General features: G+C 39.0%; 1 protein-coding gene across 1 annotated transcript in view; it reads left to right on the top strand.

Annotated features, from left to right (window-relative positions):
* Window positions 1-16,447, top strand: part of SNAPC3 (small nuclear RNA activating complex polypeptide 3) — a 38,245-nt gene that overhangs the window by 15,215 nt on the left and 6,583 nt on the right. The window contains exons 4-5 of the mRNA XM_055578027.1: window positions 1,059-1,163; window positions 4,404-4,553. Of these exons, the coding sequence (XP_055434002.1) occupies window positions 1,059-1,163; window positions 4,404-4,553 (255 nt within the window). The remainder of the gene's footprint in view (window positions 1-1,058; window positions 1,164-4,403; window positions 4,554-16,447) is intronic.

Raw genomic sequence — 16,447 nt, 5'->3', positions numbered from 1 at the left:
GAGAAGACTCTTGAGAGTCCCTTGGACTGCAAGGAGATCCAACCAGTCCATCCTAAAGGAGATCAGTCCTGGGTGTTCATTGGAAGGACTGATTTTGAAGCTGAAACTCCAATCCTTTGGCCACCTGATGTGAAGAGCTGACTCATTTGAAAAGACCCTGATGCTGGGAAAGATTGAGGGCAGGAGGAGAAGGGGACGACAGAGGATGAGATGGCTGGATGGCATCACCGGCTCAATAGACATGAGTTTGTGTAAACTCCAGGAGTTGGTGATGGACAGGGAGGCCTGGCATGGTGCAGTCCATGGGGTCACAAAGAGTTGGACATGACTGAGCGACTGAACTGAACTGACTGAAAGATGTGATACTGTAGTAAAAACAGGGTTTTAGAGTGAAACATATCTATATTTGCATTCTAACTGTCTGATTTACCCTGGGTAAATTGGTGAAACTGAGTTTCATCTGTCAAATAACTTTCTTGATAATATGGAAGTGAAATTTCTCAGTTGTATCCAACTGTTTGTGACGTCATGGATTGCAGCCTGCCAGGCTCCTCTGTCCATGGAATTCTCTAGGCAAGAATATAGGAGTGGGTTGCCATTTCTTTCTTCAGGGATCTTCCCATCCCAGGGATCGAACCTGGGTCTCCTGCATAGCAGGCATATTCTTTATTGTCTGAGCCACAAGGGAAGCTGTGATAATATGGAAGGAGTTATATAAAAGTGTTAATGACTGTAAATGTCAGTATTATACCAATGTTAGGTGGTACTCCTATTTTATCATCAGTTGCTACGCACTTAGTGCCAAGCATCTTATTAGGTGCTTTGTTTTACATTCCCAGAAACTATTCTGTAAAATAAATATTTTCTTTTTTTTTTTTTTTTTTTACAGATGATGAAACTAAAGCTTAGCGAGGTTTTTAAAACAATTTTCTTGAAGTAGAATTAGGAGCTAAATCCAGGGCTGATGCAAGCCCTTGCTTATAGCCCTTATTCTACACTGCCTCTGATCTGGGTCACAGTGTCTGATTTTAATGTCTCTTATTGTTTTCTTTCTTTAGGAGTCACATGCTGTAGGGAAAAAGCCTGAAAATTCAGCAGACATGATTGAAGAAGGAGAGCTTATCCTATCTGTAAATATCTTTTACCCTGTGATTTTTCATAAGGTCAGTAGTAAAACCTTTTGGACTTTACAGATAATATGAGTGACTTTTACCAGAGAGTGTATTTAAACCTTATTTGAACCAAAATAAACACAAGCGTATGCTGTTTTATATGACATTCTATTTTCTTGAGTTCTTTGTTTTACAAAGAATATCATAAAGTCAGTTTTCATATAATCTCTTAAGTAATAGGATTATAGTTATAGTGTTGGAATGTATACCTGATTTCTGTACTAGTAGCCACTGAAAGTTTGTAAATCTGCAGTGATTCTGATAGTATTATTTCTTGAGGGTTTTTTTTTTTTTTTTTTTTTGTAGAAAAACTGGTTAAGGAGGGTTTTGTTTTGTTTTCACCAATTCAAAATTCTTGGGAAGTTATTGAACTAGCTAAGGACAGCTCTTCTTAGATGAAAATGCAGAAAGTTAGCAGGTCAAGGGTATCCAGGAATTTCTTAGGAATCTCGAGTAAAAAGAGCTCTATCGCAGTTAATATATTCTTAATTTCCCACATAGATGTATCATAAACTTTAATAAGATTTCATTGAAATATTACTGTACATAAATTGCACTTGTGAATAAACTTTTATGATTCATCTGTGATATAGTTAGCACTAATTATTAGATTGGTACAAAAATAATTGTGGTTTCAGACTGTGAATTTTAAATCATTATAATTAGGCTCAAACATATCTTTATTAATCAAAATAGGAAACATTACAATCAACACATCTTGCCAATGAGAAATAAGGTTTTTTATTCCTGTAGCATAGAAATCCACACTTCAGGATTTGATGAACTCTTGGAAAGCATTTTCTTCCTCCTCCTGGTTGTGGAAGCGTTTTCCCTTTAAGAAGTTGTCAAGATGCTTGAAGAAGTGGTAGTCAGTTGGTAGTCAGGTGAATATGGCAGGTGTAAATATAAAATACAACCTTGTGGCCCAGTTGATTCAACTTTTGAAGCATCGGCTGTGCGACGTGTAGTCAGGCATTGCCGTGCATGGAAATTGGGCCCTCTCTGTTGACCAGTGCTGGCTGCCAGTGCTGCACTTGCATCTCTTCTATTTGCTGAGCATACTTCTTAGATGAAATGCTTTCACTGGGATTCAGAAAGCTGTAGTGGCCAGACCAGCAGCAGAACACCAGAGACCATGATTTTTTTTTGGTGCACATTTGCTTTGGGAAGTTCTTTGGAGTTTCTTCTCGGTCTGACCACTTAGCTGGTTGTCGCCAGTTCTCATATAAAATCCACTTTTTGTCCCAAATCACAATTTGATCGAGAAAGAGTTTGTTGTATAGAAAAAGGACAACAACACTTCAGAGAGAAAGGTTTTTTTGATTTTCAGTCAGCCCATGAGGCACCCACTTACTTTTTCACCTTTCCAGTTTGCTTCAAATGAGGAATAGCTGTAGAATGGTTGACGTTGAGTTCTTAGGAAACTTGTGTAGTTGTAAGAGGACCAGCTTCAGTGATAACCCTTTTTGTCAACTTTGGTGGCTGTCCCCCATGCTCCTCATCTTCGTGGTTCTCGTCTCCTTTGTAAAACTTCTTGAAGTTTTGCACTGCACTGTAAGTTTGTTAGTTCCTGGGCCAAATGCATTGTTGATGTTTCAAGTTGTCTCTGTTCTTTAGAACCCATTTTGAACTCAAATTAGAGAATCACTCAAATTTGCTTTTTGTCTAACATCATTTCCATAGTCTAAAACAAATATAAAATAAACAGCAGGTAATAAGTCATTAGCAAAAAAAGAAAAGTGAGAAATGTGCAATAAGGTGATGTATAACACAACCACATTTATTTAAGAGTATATTCCAATATCAAACAACAAATTTCAACAGTGTAAAAACTGCAATTACTTTTGTACCAATCTAATACCCTGTTTGATTAAGATCCTAAATTATCAATCAAAGAAAACAAAGCAAAACAAAACTAATAAAACCAAATGTCAGTATTGTATAGATTCCTTGATTTCAGTGAGGTAGCTTTCAGGACAATTTAAAAGTCAGTGAAATAATATTCCTAAGACTCTTCATATTAATGTCACTTTAGTAGCAACTTGGTTATAAATTTTCACTTAAACTAAAAAAAGTTTTATTGCCACGTGTATTAGTCCATTCTGGCTGCTATAACAAAATAGCACAAACTGGGTGGCTTATAGGCAACAGAAACTTGTTTCTCACAGTTCTGGAGGCTCGAAGTCTAAGATCAGGGTGCCAGCATCTGGTGAGCGCCCTCTCCCAGGTCACATCGTTTTTATAATGGCACTAATCCCATTCATGAGGGGGTCCACCCTCATGACCTAATCACCCTCAAAGGCCCACCTCCTAACATCAGCACACTGGGCCTTAGGATGCCAACATGCGAATTTTGGGCAAATGTAAGCAGCGCAGCACCAAGTGTCTGTTGTACTCATAGGATGTTAATTTATGGAGGCGACTGAGCGACAGCACTAGAGACCAGTGTCACTGAGAGATTTGCATTATTTACATTTCCTGGGGCTGAGAGTATGCCATGGCATGCAGCACCAAGGGGCAGTACCAGGAGCAGTCAGGAGGCAAGGGGAAAGCACAGGCCACAGCCCTTACTGGTTTCCACAGGAAAGGCAAGGCAGAGCGGAGTAAGCAGTTTGGGACTGGCTAGCTTGAATAATTCCTGTGGGCTCTGGGCTGTGGGGCCGTCCTTGTTGTCTGGCACCTGGCTGTGGTTTGATGTAGGACAGAGGAGAAATATTGACTTGGTATAATGAGAGTTGGATAGAGATAGTTTCAGAGTATGGGCTCTGGATCACAGGGGAGAGGTAAATAGCTGACAATTAGTTTGGACCTATAATTAATAGATGCTGGGACTTCCCAGTGGTAAAGAATCTGCCTTCCAATGCAGGGGACATGGGTTCAGTCCCTGGTCAGGTAGCTAGGATCCCACATGCTGTGGGGCTACTTAGCCCACATGCCGCATCTAGAGAGAAGCCCTTGTGGCACAATGAACGATCCCACATGTCAGTCACAGGGAAGAGCCTACATGCCGCAGCTAAGACCCGATACAGCCAAATAAATAAAATGAATAAATATTTTTAAAAGATCAGTGCTGAGTGGACAAATGCAGAATCTAAGAAAACTCAGGACAGCATATTATGGGTATAACTTATGATAACCAGTAACTTAATTTAGATCTGGTCATGACAGGATTTACAGTTGAATTGCTTTGTCTCTAAGTGAACACTGATTTATTTACTGTCTGACTTGTAGCACAGAGAACACAAGCCCTACCAAACGATGCTGGTATTGGGCAGTCAAAAGCTCACGGAACTGAGGGATTCCATTTGCTGTGTCAGTGACCTCCAGATTGGTGGGGAATTCAGCAACACTCCTGACCAGGCTCCTGAGAACATCAGCAAGGTAAGGTGATTTTTAAAATTTCTAACCATCATAGAACAGGAGAAAATAATAATCATAAGCTAAGGAAATAGGATTACAGGCTCATAAGCATTCCAGTAAATGCTTTCTTCTGTGCCATTCCATCAAGCTTATCCCTTCTTTTTATCATCAAGACCTTTTCAAAGATGAGGCTATATTTGGTTTTGATTTCATCTCCCATTTATTTCTCAACCATTCTTTGTACACTCTTCTTTCTAAGGGCACAGTACCAACCAATAGGTCTCTTTTCCATGTGCATACAACTTGATCTCACTGTAGCACTGGAATTTGCTGTTCACTCTCTCTTCTTTCAAACTCTGTATGAGTTTGTCTGTCATAACTGACCCTAGCAGAGGGTTGGAGTCCACCCAAGAGCATCACTGCCCACAGAAGAACCTTTCAACCCACGGACAGAAGCAAACAGGGACATAACCTGTGACACTGGGCCTTGCTGGTATTTCCCAGGGTGCTGCTCTCAAAAGGACAGAGAAACCGTCCATACTTGCTGAAACAGGATAGAAAGGCAGACGGGCCACCCACAGTTTTCAGAAGGGATTGCTTACTCAATAATGTAGTAGGGCCTGGATCCTTCTGAATTTCATCACAGAGCAAGCTTGACCCAGTTCTATTAGCTGGTACAACCCTGGCAGAGGACCTCAGATTTACTGGCATATTTAAGAGGGACAGCATCTCCTGTAGGTCACTAAAAAGCTGTTTGGAACAATTAGTATGTCCAATAGAGTTTGGATGTGAACCATCAGAATCTCTTTATGCTCATTCCTTTATCATCAGCCACATAAATGCTGTTATAACTTAGGTCTCATCTTAATTCTTATTCTAAATTCATCTCCTGGGCTTTCCCCCCAGTTTTAATTTTATGGTTTTACGTATACTCCAGTCTTTATGAATCTCTTTCTCTCTTGGTTTCCAAACTCATTCTTTGTAAGTGTCTACTGGACATTGTCATTAGCCTCAGTGCTGCGTGACAATTTTACCACGTCTCTATACTTGATATACCCTTCCACTTTTAAAGGTAACTGTTTTGTTCCTTCTGAAACTGCCAACATCTTTTCCTTATCACTCCCCTTCAGCTGCTATTTATTTCACTGAGAAAATATGTTATCAGAAAAGAATTTTCTGTCATCTCTCACCCACATTTACCCATCTGCCCATGCATTCTTCTTCCCACCTGTTACAGTGGATGGATTAAAACTCCTGCTCTCAAAGCCAGTCTAGGTGTCTGCTAGATTCCAACCCCACTGCATAACGAAGGACTTTGTTCTTGTACTATCCCCTTTTTTCCTGCATCATCAGCTTTTTCCCTTCTGTTGCCTGTCCCATCAGCACACAAATAGACTGTACTATCTTCTACCCTAAAACCTTCTCTTAACCATGTATCTTCCTCTGGCTACCGTCTCATTTTTCTGTTTTCTTCTCATTAAACTGACTCAAGAATCATGAATTAATAAGGGCCTCGGCTCATTGTTTCTCTTTTTCTCTCCCCTTTGTCCCCCACGCACTCTTGCTCATCACCGCTCCGCCAAAACCACTTCATTGCTGCCGCCACAGATTCATTTCTCATCTCACTTGATCTCTGATTGGCACAACACAAGTAAATATTCCTTCTTCCTTGAACCACTTTCTTAACTTGGCTTTTAAGACATTACACCCGCCTCATTTTCTTCCTATCCGACTGACTTTTTTTACTCCTCTGCTGGATGCTTCTGATCCTCCGAACTGGTGAATGTTACTAAGCCCTTTGAATCAAAGTGAACTTGTCCAGATTCCTAGTCCGGATTTGTTATCTCCAATCTCAGTATCTCCAAACTCCAGATTTATTTTTTCCAATTGCCTCCTTGACCATTACTGAACGTCTAATAGCCACTTGAAACCTAGTATGTTCAGAAACAGACTCTAGTTCTCTCTTCCTCCTCAAATCTGTACCTTCCCCAGTGTTTGCATCTCAGTAAATATGCTCATTCTACACCTGGTTACTTAAGCCAACAACCTTGGAATCATCTTTGCCTCCTTTTCATCCCACATGGAAGGTGTCAGCAAGTGCTTTGGCTCTACTTTCAAATTATGTTTAGTATCTTTCTGTGTATCTGCTTCACAGGTAGCAGACTGAGAAACCACCGTCATCTCTTGCCTGAACTGTGGAGTAGCCTAGTGACCATTCCCGCTGCTCCCTTTCACACTTCTGTTTATCCTTTACACCAAGCCAGAATGATACTCTAAAGTATCAGGCAGACCCTGTTGCTTTTCAACTGGAAAGTCTATAGAGGCTTCCTCTTACATCTAGAATAAAATACAAAGTCCTTTTTGTGGTCCTGTCTGCCTCTGGACCTTATATCTTAACACCCTCTTTGTCACTTGTTGCCTTCACACCATGAGCCATTCTTGCTCTTTCTCATATATGCTAAGCAGGGTTCTGCTCAGAGCCTTTGTTTCTCTTGTTTCCTCACCTTAGGTATTGTTTTTCACCCAGGTATTCAGATAGCTCACTCCTTCATTTCTTCATGTTTCTGATGTTGCCTTGACAAAGAGATCTTTCCCTCTCTTCCCCAGACTTGCTAATAACACTACCTAATGTTAAGTTATATGTTTGTCTGTCTTCTCTTGAACCATGAGGGTAGGGTCTTTGTTTTAGGAATACAGGAATACAGAGGAATTTAGAAATTAGGAATACAGAGGTGTATTTCTGTGATGATGTGTGGCACAGAGGAAGTGGTCAAGTCCTTGTTGAATAAATAAACGAACCAGAATACCTCAAGCTCAACGTTTAGTCTTGAACTCATTACTCTACCATCTCCCTTTTTCTTCAGATGAAACTCTCCTTTTCCATTCCTCTTTATTCTGCCTTAATAGCTCCAGACTGTTTTTTCCACTGCTGTGTGCTTTAGTTTGGGCCCTCAGCATCTTCTCCAGGAACTATTATAGAGACTTCTTAACTGGTTTTCCCACCTTAAGACTGTCCTATACATGCCACTCAAGATGTCTTTTAAAAACAAATCAAACACCAAGAGGGAACTCTCTGGACATTGGGTAATTGTGATGTGTTGTTGTAGGTTTATCCTTGGTAACAAACGTACCATTCTGGTGAGTGGTGTTGATAATGCAGGCAGGCCATGCATGTGTGCGGGGGCAAGGGCTGCATGGGAAACCTCTACCTTCCTGTTTTATTGTAAACCTAAAACTGCTCTAAGAGAATAAAATGTTTAAAAAGTTGATCCTGTGATTCTCTAATCCAAACATCTCAGTGGTTCTCCATTGTCTGTAGTCCAGGCTCCTTAGGCTGACAAATAAGGCCTTTTGTGAAGTGTTTCACAAGTTAACTTTCTATACTATTCACCTGCCTCCTTTTACACCTTAGGCTTCGGCCACAGTGCCTTTATCTTCCTCAAGCATACCATACTGTTTTATGCCTCTGAGTGTTTGAACACGGGTGGGAAGCCCTTACTGTCACTTATGAGGTTCTTCTTGACGGTCCTCTGTTTGCCACTCTGGCATGTTTCATGTATCGATTCTAATGCTTTGTAATAATATGTGATACTATTTGATACGTTTGTCTGCCCCACAAGACTGGCTGTGTTCCATTCTTTTTGGTGACTGGCATGGAGAGCAGCATACTTTCTGAGTTACATTGAAAATGGTTATAAGATACTGGGGTTCTTCAGGTTTGTCAGCTTGGTGCTTTTGGAGATAAACACTAAAGAGAAACAACTGGAATCTCAAGTCTGTATGCAAACTAGGAAATAGAAGGTTTATCGTTTCTTTTAAAGGAGAAGCAATCTTATGCAAAGTTTCTCTACCCTATGAGAAAAAAAAAGGTATAGCTATAAATTTATAAGATGAGTTTAATAAGAAAAATATGAATTCACCCTCCTTATTTCATCCGTGTGATAACTGCTCGAAGCAGTGAGTCAGATCTGGGAATCAGTCTTAGCTCCAGGAACCCTGAAGAGTGTTTTTAACCAGACTTGTTTAGTTTAGTGTGTTTGTACATCAGTGCTCATGCCTTCAGCAGCTTTCTAACCAGGAAACTGAATGACCCATAGTCCTATTTTTAACTATTTACACATCTGCTTTTACATTGTTTCTCCCTCTTCCATGTATTAAAATAATATCCTCTTATTATTTAGCACTTATCATGTGCCAGCTGTATAATACACTAGTTGATAGTTCAGGATCTTTGGAAAGAATATCACCATTTTACAGGTAGGAAAAAGGTGGTCAGAGCATTGTTGTAAGTTAACCCTGTTGGGTCAGGAGTGGTGGAGGCTAGATTCAGACCATGGTCAACTTGCCTTCAAAGCCCCATGTTTGTTCTTTGCTGTGTTGGCACTGTGCCTGGCTTTAGACATCTATCCCCTACCCTTTTGTTTATTTGGTGAACAAGCACTGCATGAAAACTTGAGCTGTGCTGGTTAAGGGCAAGATTCTAGTACTTGCACTTTGTGGAGTCTTTGCGTATTTAGGGACCTGTTTCATTTGTCTTCTTGTTCTCCAACTATGTTTTTAGAAAGGTGAACTCATATAATTAAGTGAAATTTTCCTGATGCTAATAGTTGTTAGGTCTGTGGAAAATTTTTTTATTCTATTGATTAACATTTGTATTTTATGATTTTTTTTTTAAGTTTTCCCTTGGAAAATTCTAAATACACACACAAAAAAGACAGGCATATATGTATGGCCGAGTCCATTCACTGTTCACCTGAAACTCACAATATTGTTAATTGGCTATACCCTCATATAAGATAAAAAGCTTAAAAAAAAAGAGAGAGACTAGTATAATGAGCTCTTATGTACCCATTATCCACCTTCAACAGTTCTCAGCATTTTGCCAGAATTATTTCATCTGTTTACCCCATGCCATTGTCACACCTAACAAACTGAAAATAAGTCCTACGTTATAATGATTTTTTTTAACAGAGAGATGTTTGGCATGTATTCTATTGGTAATCATGGAATAAATTATTTACCTGCAGGTCTTGTAGCTGAGAAAATAAGAATCTTTATTCCAGTCAATAAGCAGGACTTAAATAAAATACTTTCCTTGAGTAATTTGGTGTGTGACAGGACTAGGAGGACTGGGCCAGGGTATTTAAATCTTTTTTAAAAGCCATGTCTAAAATGTAATGTGTTTTGCTAATGTTTGTTTTAGACTCTAGTACTTCAGGAATGAAGTAAAATTTTAAAGTATGTGTATACCTAAAGCAACTAGAAAAGGAAAAAATGAGGAACTCCAGGGTTCGAAGTAAAGAAATCATAAAAATTGGGGCAGAAATAAATGCAAAATAAACAAGAGAGACCATAGCAAAAATCAACAAAGCTAAAAGCTGGTTCTTTGAGAAGATAAATAAAATAGACAAACCATTTGCCACACTCATCAAGAATCAAAGGGAGAAGAATCAGATCAACAAAATTAGAAATGAAAATGGAGAAATCACAACAGACAACACAGAAATACAAAGGATCATAAGAGACTACTATCAGCAACTATATGCCAGTAAAATGGACAACTTGGAAGAAATGGACAAATTCTTAGAAAAGTATAACTTTCCAAAACTGAACCAGGAAGAAATAGAAAATCTTAACAGACCCATCACAAGCACGGAAATCGAAACTGTAATCAGAAATCTTCCAGCAAACAAAAGCGCAGGACCAGACAGCTTCACAGCTGAATTCTACCAAAAATTTAGAGAAGAGCTAACACCTATCCTACTCAAACTCTTCCAGAAAATTGCAGAGGAAGGTAAACTTCCAAACTCATTCTATGAGGCCACCATCAGCCTAATACCAAAACCAGACAAAGATGCCACAAAAAAAGAAAACTACAGGCTAATATCACTGATGAGCATAGATGCAAAAGTCCTTAACAAAATTCTAGCAAACAGAATCCAACAACATATTAAAAAGATCATACATAATGACCAAGCGGGCTTTATCCCAGGGATGCAAGGATTCTTTAATATTCACAAATAAATAAATGTGATACACCACATTAACAAATTAAAAGATAAAAACCATATGATTATCTCAATAGATGCAGAGAAAGCCTTTGACAAAATTCAACATCCATTTATGATAAAAACCTTCCAGAAAGTAGGCATAGAGGGAACATACCTCAACATAATAAAAGCCATATATGATAAACCCACAGCAAACATTATCCTCAATTGTGAAAAATTGAAAGCATTTCTCCTAAAATCAGGAACAAGACAAGGGTGCCCTCTCTCACCACTACTATTCAACATAGTTTTGGAAGGTTTAGCCACAGCAGTCAGAGAAGAAAAAGAAATGAAAGGAATCCAGATTGGAAAGGAAAAAGTAAAACTCTCACTGTTTGCAGATGACATGATCCTCTACATAGAAAACCCTGAAGATGCCTCCAGAAAATTACTAGAGCTAATCAATGAATATAGTAAAGTTGCAGGATATAGAATTAACACAGAGAAACCACTTACATTCCTATACACTAACAATGAGAAAACAGATAAATTAAGGAAACAGTTCTATTTACCAAACAACGAAAAGAATAAAATACTTAGGATTAACTCTACCTAAAGAAACAAAAGACCAATATGTGTGTGTGTGTGTATATATATATATATAAAAAACACTGATGAAAGAAATCAAAGAGAACACAAATAGATGGAGAAATATACCATGCTCATGGATCTGAAGAATTAATATAGTGAAAGTGAGTGTACTACCCAAAGCAATCTATAGATTCAATGCAATCCCTATCAAGCTACCAACGTTATTTTTCACAGAACTAGAACAAATAATTTCACAATTTGTATGGAAATACAAAAAACCTCGAATAGCCAAAGCAATCTTGAGAAAGAAGAATGGAACTGGAGGAATCAACCTGCCTGACTTCAGCTATCCTACAAAGCTACAGTCATCAAGACAGTATGGTACTGACACAATGACAGAAATATAGGTCAGTGGAACAAAATAGAAAGCCTAGATATAAATCCACGCACCTATGGACACCTTATCTTTGACAAAGGAGGCAAGAATATACAATGGAGAAAAAAATCTCTTTAACAAGTGGTGCTGGGAAAACCGGTCACCACTAGTACAAGAATGAAACTAGAACACTTTCTAACACCATACACAAAAATAAACTCAAAATGGATTAAAGATCTAAATGTAAGACCAGAAACTATAAAACTCCTAGAGGAAAACATAGGCAAAACACTGTGACAGAAATCACAGCAGGATCCTCTATGACCCACCTCCCAGAGTAATGGAAATAAAAGCAAAAATAAACAAATGGGACATAATTAAACTTAAAAAAGCTTTTGCACAACAAAGGAAACTATAAGCAAGGTGAAAAGACAGCCTTCAGAATGGGAGAAAATAATAGCAAATGAAGCAACTGACAAAGAATTAATCTCAAAAATATACAAGCAGCTCCTGCAGCTCAATTCCAGAAAAATAAACGACCCAATCAAAAAAATGGGCCAAAGAACTAAACAGACATTTCTCCAAAGAAGACATACAGATGGGTAACAAACTCATGAAAAGATGCTCAACATCACTCATTATGAGAGAAATGCAAATCAAAACCACAGTGACGTCAGCCAGTCAGAATGGCTGCTATCAAAAAGTCTACAAACAATAAATGCTGGAGAGTGTGTGGAGAAAAGGGAACCCTCTTACACTGTTGGTGGGAATGCAAACTAGTACAGCCACTATGGAGCACAGTGTGGAGATTCCTTAAAAAACTGGAAATAGAACTGCCTTATGATCCAGCAATCCCACTGCTGGGCATACACACCGAGGAAACCAGAATGGAAAGAGACACGTGTACCCCAATGTTCATTGCAGCACTGTTTATAATAGCTAGGACATGGAAGCAAGCTCGATGTCCATCAGCAGATGAATGGATAAGAAAGCTGTGGTGCATAGACACAATGGAATATTACGTAGCCATTAAAAAGAATGCATTTGAATCAGTTCTAATGAGGTTCATGATACTGGAGCCTATTATACAGAGTGAAGAAAGAAAAGTAAGTCAGTAAGTCAGAAAGAAAAACACCAATACAGTATACTAACACATATATATGGAATTTAGAAAGATGAGAACAGTGACCCTATATGTGAGACAGCAAACAACACACAAATGTACAGAACAATCTTTTGGACTCTGTGGGAGAAGGCGAGGGTGGTATGATTTGAGAGAATAGCATTGAAAATGTATATTATCATATGTGAAACAGATCTCCAGGCCAGGTTCGATGCATGAGACAGGGTGCTCAGGGCTGGTGAACTGGGATGACCCTGAGGGATGGGATGTGAAGAGAGGTGGGAGGGCATTTAGGATGGGGAACACATGTACACCCATGGCTGATTCATGTCAATATATGGCAAAAACCACTATAATATTATAAAGTAATTAGCCTCCAATTAAAACAAATTAATTAAATTAAAAATAAAATAAAAAAAAAGTATTCCTTTTACTCAATCCTATTAATAAAGATTTTAAGAGTAAAAAAATAAAAATATGTGTATAAAATCAGAGTCATTTTCTGCTCAGGTATTTGTTTTTTTTTTTCCAGATAGCTAGTTTGGGTTTATTTTTATTTGTTTTTTAGTGGTTCTTCAGGTTTTAATGTCTGATCTATTGATCTTTTTAATATTGCTCAGATTAGATCTCTTTTTGTCAGTAATCCCTTAAAAGAACTCTCAGGCTTCCCTAGTGACTCAGTGGTAAAGAGTCCACTTGCCAGTGCAGGAGACCCGAGTTCAGTCCCTGGTCAGGGAGAGCCACTGGAGAAGGAAGTGGCAGCCCACTCCAGTATTCTTGCCTGGGAAATCCCATGGAGAGAGGAGCCTGGTGGGCTAGTCTGTGGGGTTGCAAAGAGTCGGACATAACTTAGTGACTAAACAACAACAAAGAGGAACTTTTAGACAATACTTTATGCATATATTATTGTTCTTTATTCTAAGTAAAGCCTTGGTATAGGAAGAATGGTAACATAAATTTAAGTTGTAAAACCTTTCCTACCCAAGCTTATCTGACATTTCTTTCACCCATTACCATTTTCCTCCTAGCAGATCTTAGGAATGTTCCTGAGGTTCTGATGTTTCAGACTTGAATGTCAGCAAGAGAATAAATGACTATTAGATACCTAACGACTTTGTTAAATGATCATACTGGTTATCCATAGTTACTTTGATAGATCTTTATGTTGCCTTAGATTAATAGTGAAAGTGACTTCTTGGCACTAATTTTTCCATATCAGTTGGTAATTTCCCTCCCTTGGAACTTGTTTGGCTTAAACTAGCTGACAAAATAGGGAAACTAGTTAGGATCTCTGGTTACCGTTAGAAATGAAAGTTAACTTATTGAGATTACTCCCACCTATCCATTTATGTACTAATATAAGGAAAAGATTTTTGTTTTTAGACTTCCCTTTCTAATTAATAATTAGACAAAAGGTTTTATGTTCCCTGAATCACTTACTGTGAAGTTCTATACGTTATATATACTAAATTTTGTTTTGTTTCCGAAATAAGGCAGTAGTGATTCTTTCAGAATCATTATTTTGGATCGTAGCTTACTTACCTCTTTGAGGGTTTCAAAGTATGGTAAGTGGTGGATTTTGTGTTATAGTAGGCAGGCATGGCATTATAGTATCAGATCAGATCAGTCGCTCAGTCGTGTCCGACTCTTTGCGACCCCATGAATCACAGCACGCCAGGCCTCCCTGTCCATCACCAACTCCCGGAGTTCACTCAGACTCACGTCCATCGAGTCAGTGATGCCTTCCAGCCGTCTCATCCTCTGTTGTCCCCTTTTCCTCCTGCCCCCAATCCCTCCCAGCATCAGAGTCTTTTCCAATGAGTCAACTCTTCACATGAGGTGGCCAAAGTACTAGAGTTTCAGCTTTAGCATCATTCCTTCCAAAGAAATCCCAGGACTGATCTCCTTTAGAATGGACTGGTTGGATCTCCTTGCAGTCCAAGGGACTCTCAAGAGTCTTCTCCAACACCACAGTTCAAAAGCATCAATTCTTCGGCGCTCAGCCTTCTTCACAGTCCAACTCTCACATCCATGCATGACCACAGGAAAAACCATAGCCTTGACTAGACGAACCTTTGTTGGCAAAGTAATGTCTCTGCTTTTGAATATGCTATCTAGGTTGGTCATAACTTTCCTTCCAAGGAGTAAGCGTCTTTTAATTTCATGGCTGCAGTCACTATCTGCAGTGATTTTGGAGCCCCCAAAAATAAAGTCTGACACTGTTTCCACTGTTTCCCCATCTATTTCCCATGAAGTGATGGGACTGGATGCCATGATCTTCGTTTTCTGAATGTTGAGCTTTTAACCAACTTTTTCACTCTCCACTTTCACTTTCATCAAGAGGCTTTTGAGTTCCTCTTCACTTTCTGCCGTAAGGGTGGTGTCATCTGCATATCTGAGGTTATTGATATTTCTCCCAGCAATCTTGATTCCAGCTTGTGTTTCTTCCAGTCCAGCATTTCTCATGATGTACTCTGCATATAAGTTAAATAAACAGGGTGACAATATACAGCCTTAACGAACTCTTTTTCCTATTTGGAACCAGTCCGTTGTTCCATGTGCAGTTCTAACTGTTGCTTCCTGATCTGCGTACAAATTTCTCAAGAGGCAGATCAGGTGGTCTGGTATTCCCATCTCTTTCAGAATTTTCCACAGTTTATTGTGATCCACACAGTCAAAGGCTTTGGCATAGTCAATAAAGCAGAAATAGATGTGTTTCTGGAACTCTTTTGCTTTTTCCATGATCCAGCGGATGTTGGCAATTTGATCTTTGGTTCCTCTGCCTTTTCTAAAACCAGCTTGAGCATCAGGAAGTTCACGGTTCACATATTGCTGAAGCCTGGCTTGGAGAATTTTGAGCATTACTTTACTAGCATGTGAGATGAGTGTAATTGTGCGGTAGTTTGAGCATTCTTTGGCATTGCCTTTCTTTGGGATTGGAATGAAAATTGACCTTTTCCAGTCCTGTGGCCACTGCTGTTTTCCAAATTATCTCTGCAACCTCATGGGAAGAAGGTGTTGGCTTTACTCATATCTTACACAAGGAAACGGAAAGTCAGGAGATTGAGTAGTCTAAGAAACAGTGCAGCCAGTCTTAAAAGGGTATCTGACGCCAGTGCCAGGTGAGCTGTAAATAGGGGAATGAAAAAAAATGAGAGAGAAACATCAAGTCCTCAAAGAAGTAGGAGAGAAATTTGGCCATCTTAGCGTAATATTTTTCAATGCCTGAAGCGTACATAAATTTTATAAAGTTCCTAAACTGCTTTTGATTCTCACCACAGTCCTATAAGATAGCGTGCATGACAGATATTCTCATTGTACAGGTGAGGAAACTGAGGTGTGAGCAGTAAGTGTAGGTTAAGGGAAAAGACCGCCTAACAGTGGTTCCCAGAGTTGCCTGCACATCTGACTCTTCTGAGGGGGTTGGGAAAATACTGGTGCCGGAGCCAAATCCTCAGACATTTTCACTGAATGGATCTCAGGCGAGATTTGGTCTTTGGTATTTTTGTGATTCTGTTAAGAGGTCAGAATTGAGACCACTGCCCCGATACAAAGTGTGGGAGTGTGCAAGTTGAAACCTGAGGGTTCTATGGTACTTTGGGCAAGGTTGCTTCAGTAAGAATAGATATTCACATTCTGCTTGCCTACAAGTTATTTGAAAATACAAAAAAGGATAACATAATTCCATGATCATTGTCATTATCACTGGGGAAACATCAGTGAGGTGACTTTTGTTTAGTTTTCAGTTCTGGTATCTAAAACAGTTGTCACTGCTGTGTATGCATATCATAAAATAATACTGACACTTATTTTTAATTGGTTTCCTTTCATGAAT

Source organism: Bubalus kerabau, chromosome 4 (genome assembly GCF_029407905.1).
Source record: "Bubalus kerabau isolate K-KA32 ecotype Philippines breed swamp buffalo chromosome 4, PCC_UOA_SB_1v2, whole genome shotgun sequence".
In the NCBI taxonomy this organism is placed as follows: Eukaryota; Metazoa; Chordata; class Mammalia; order Artiodactyla; family Bovidae; genus Bubalus; species Bubalus kerabau.
This window is presented reverse-complemented; position numbering and strand designations above follow the sequence as displayed.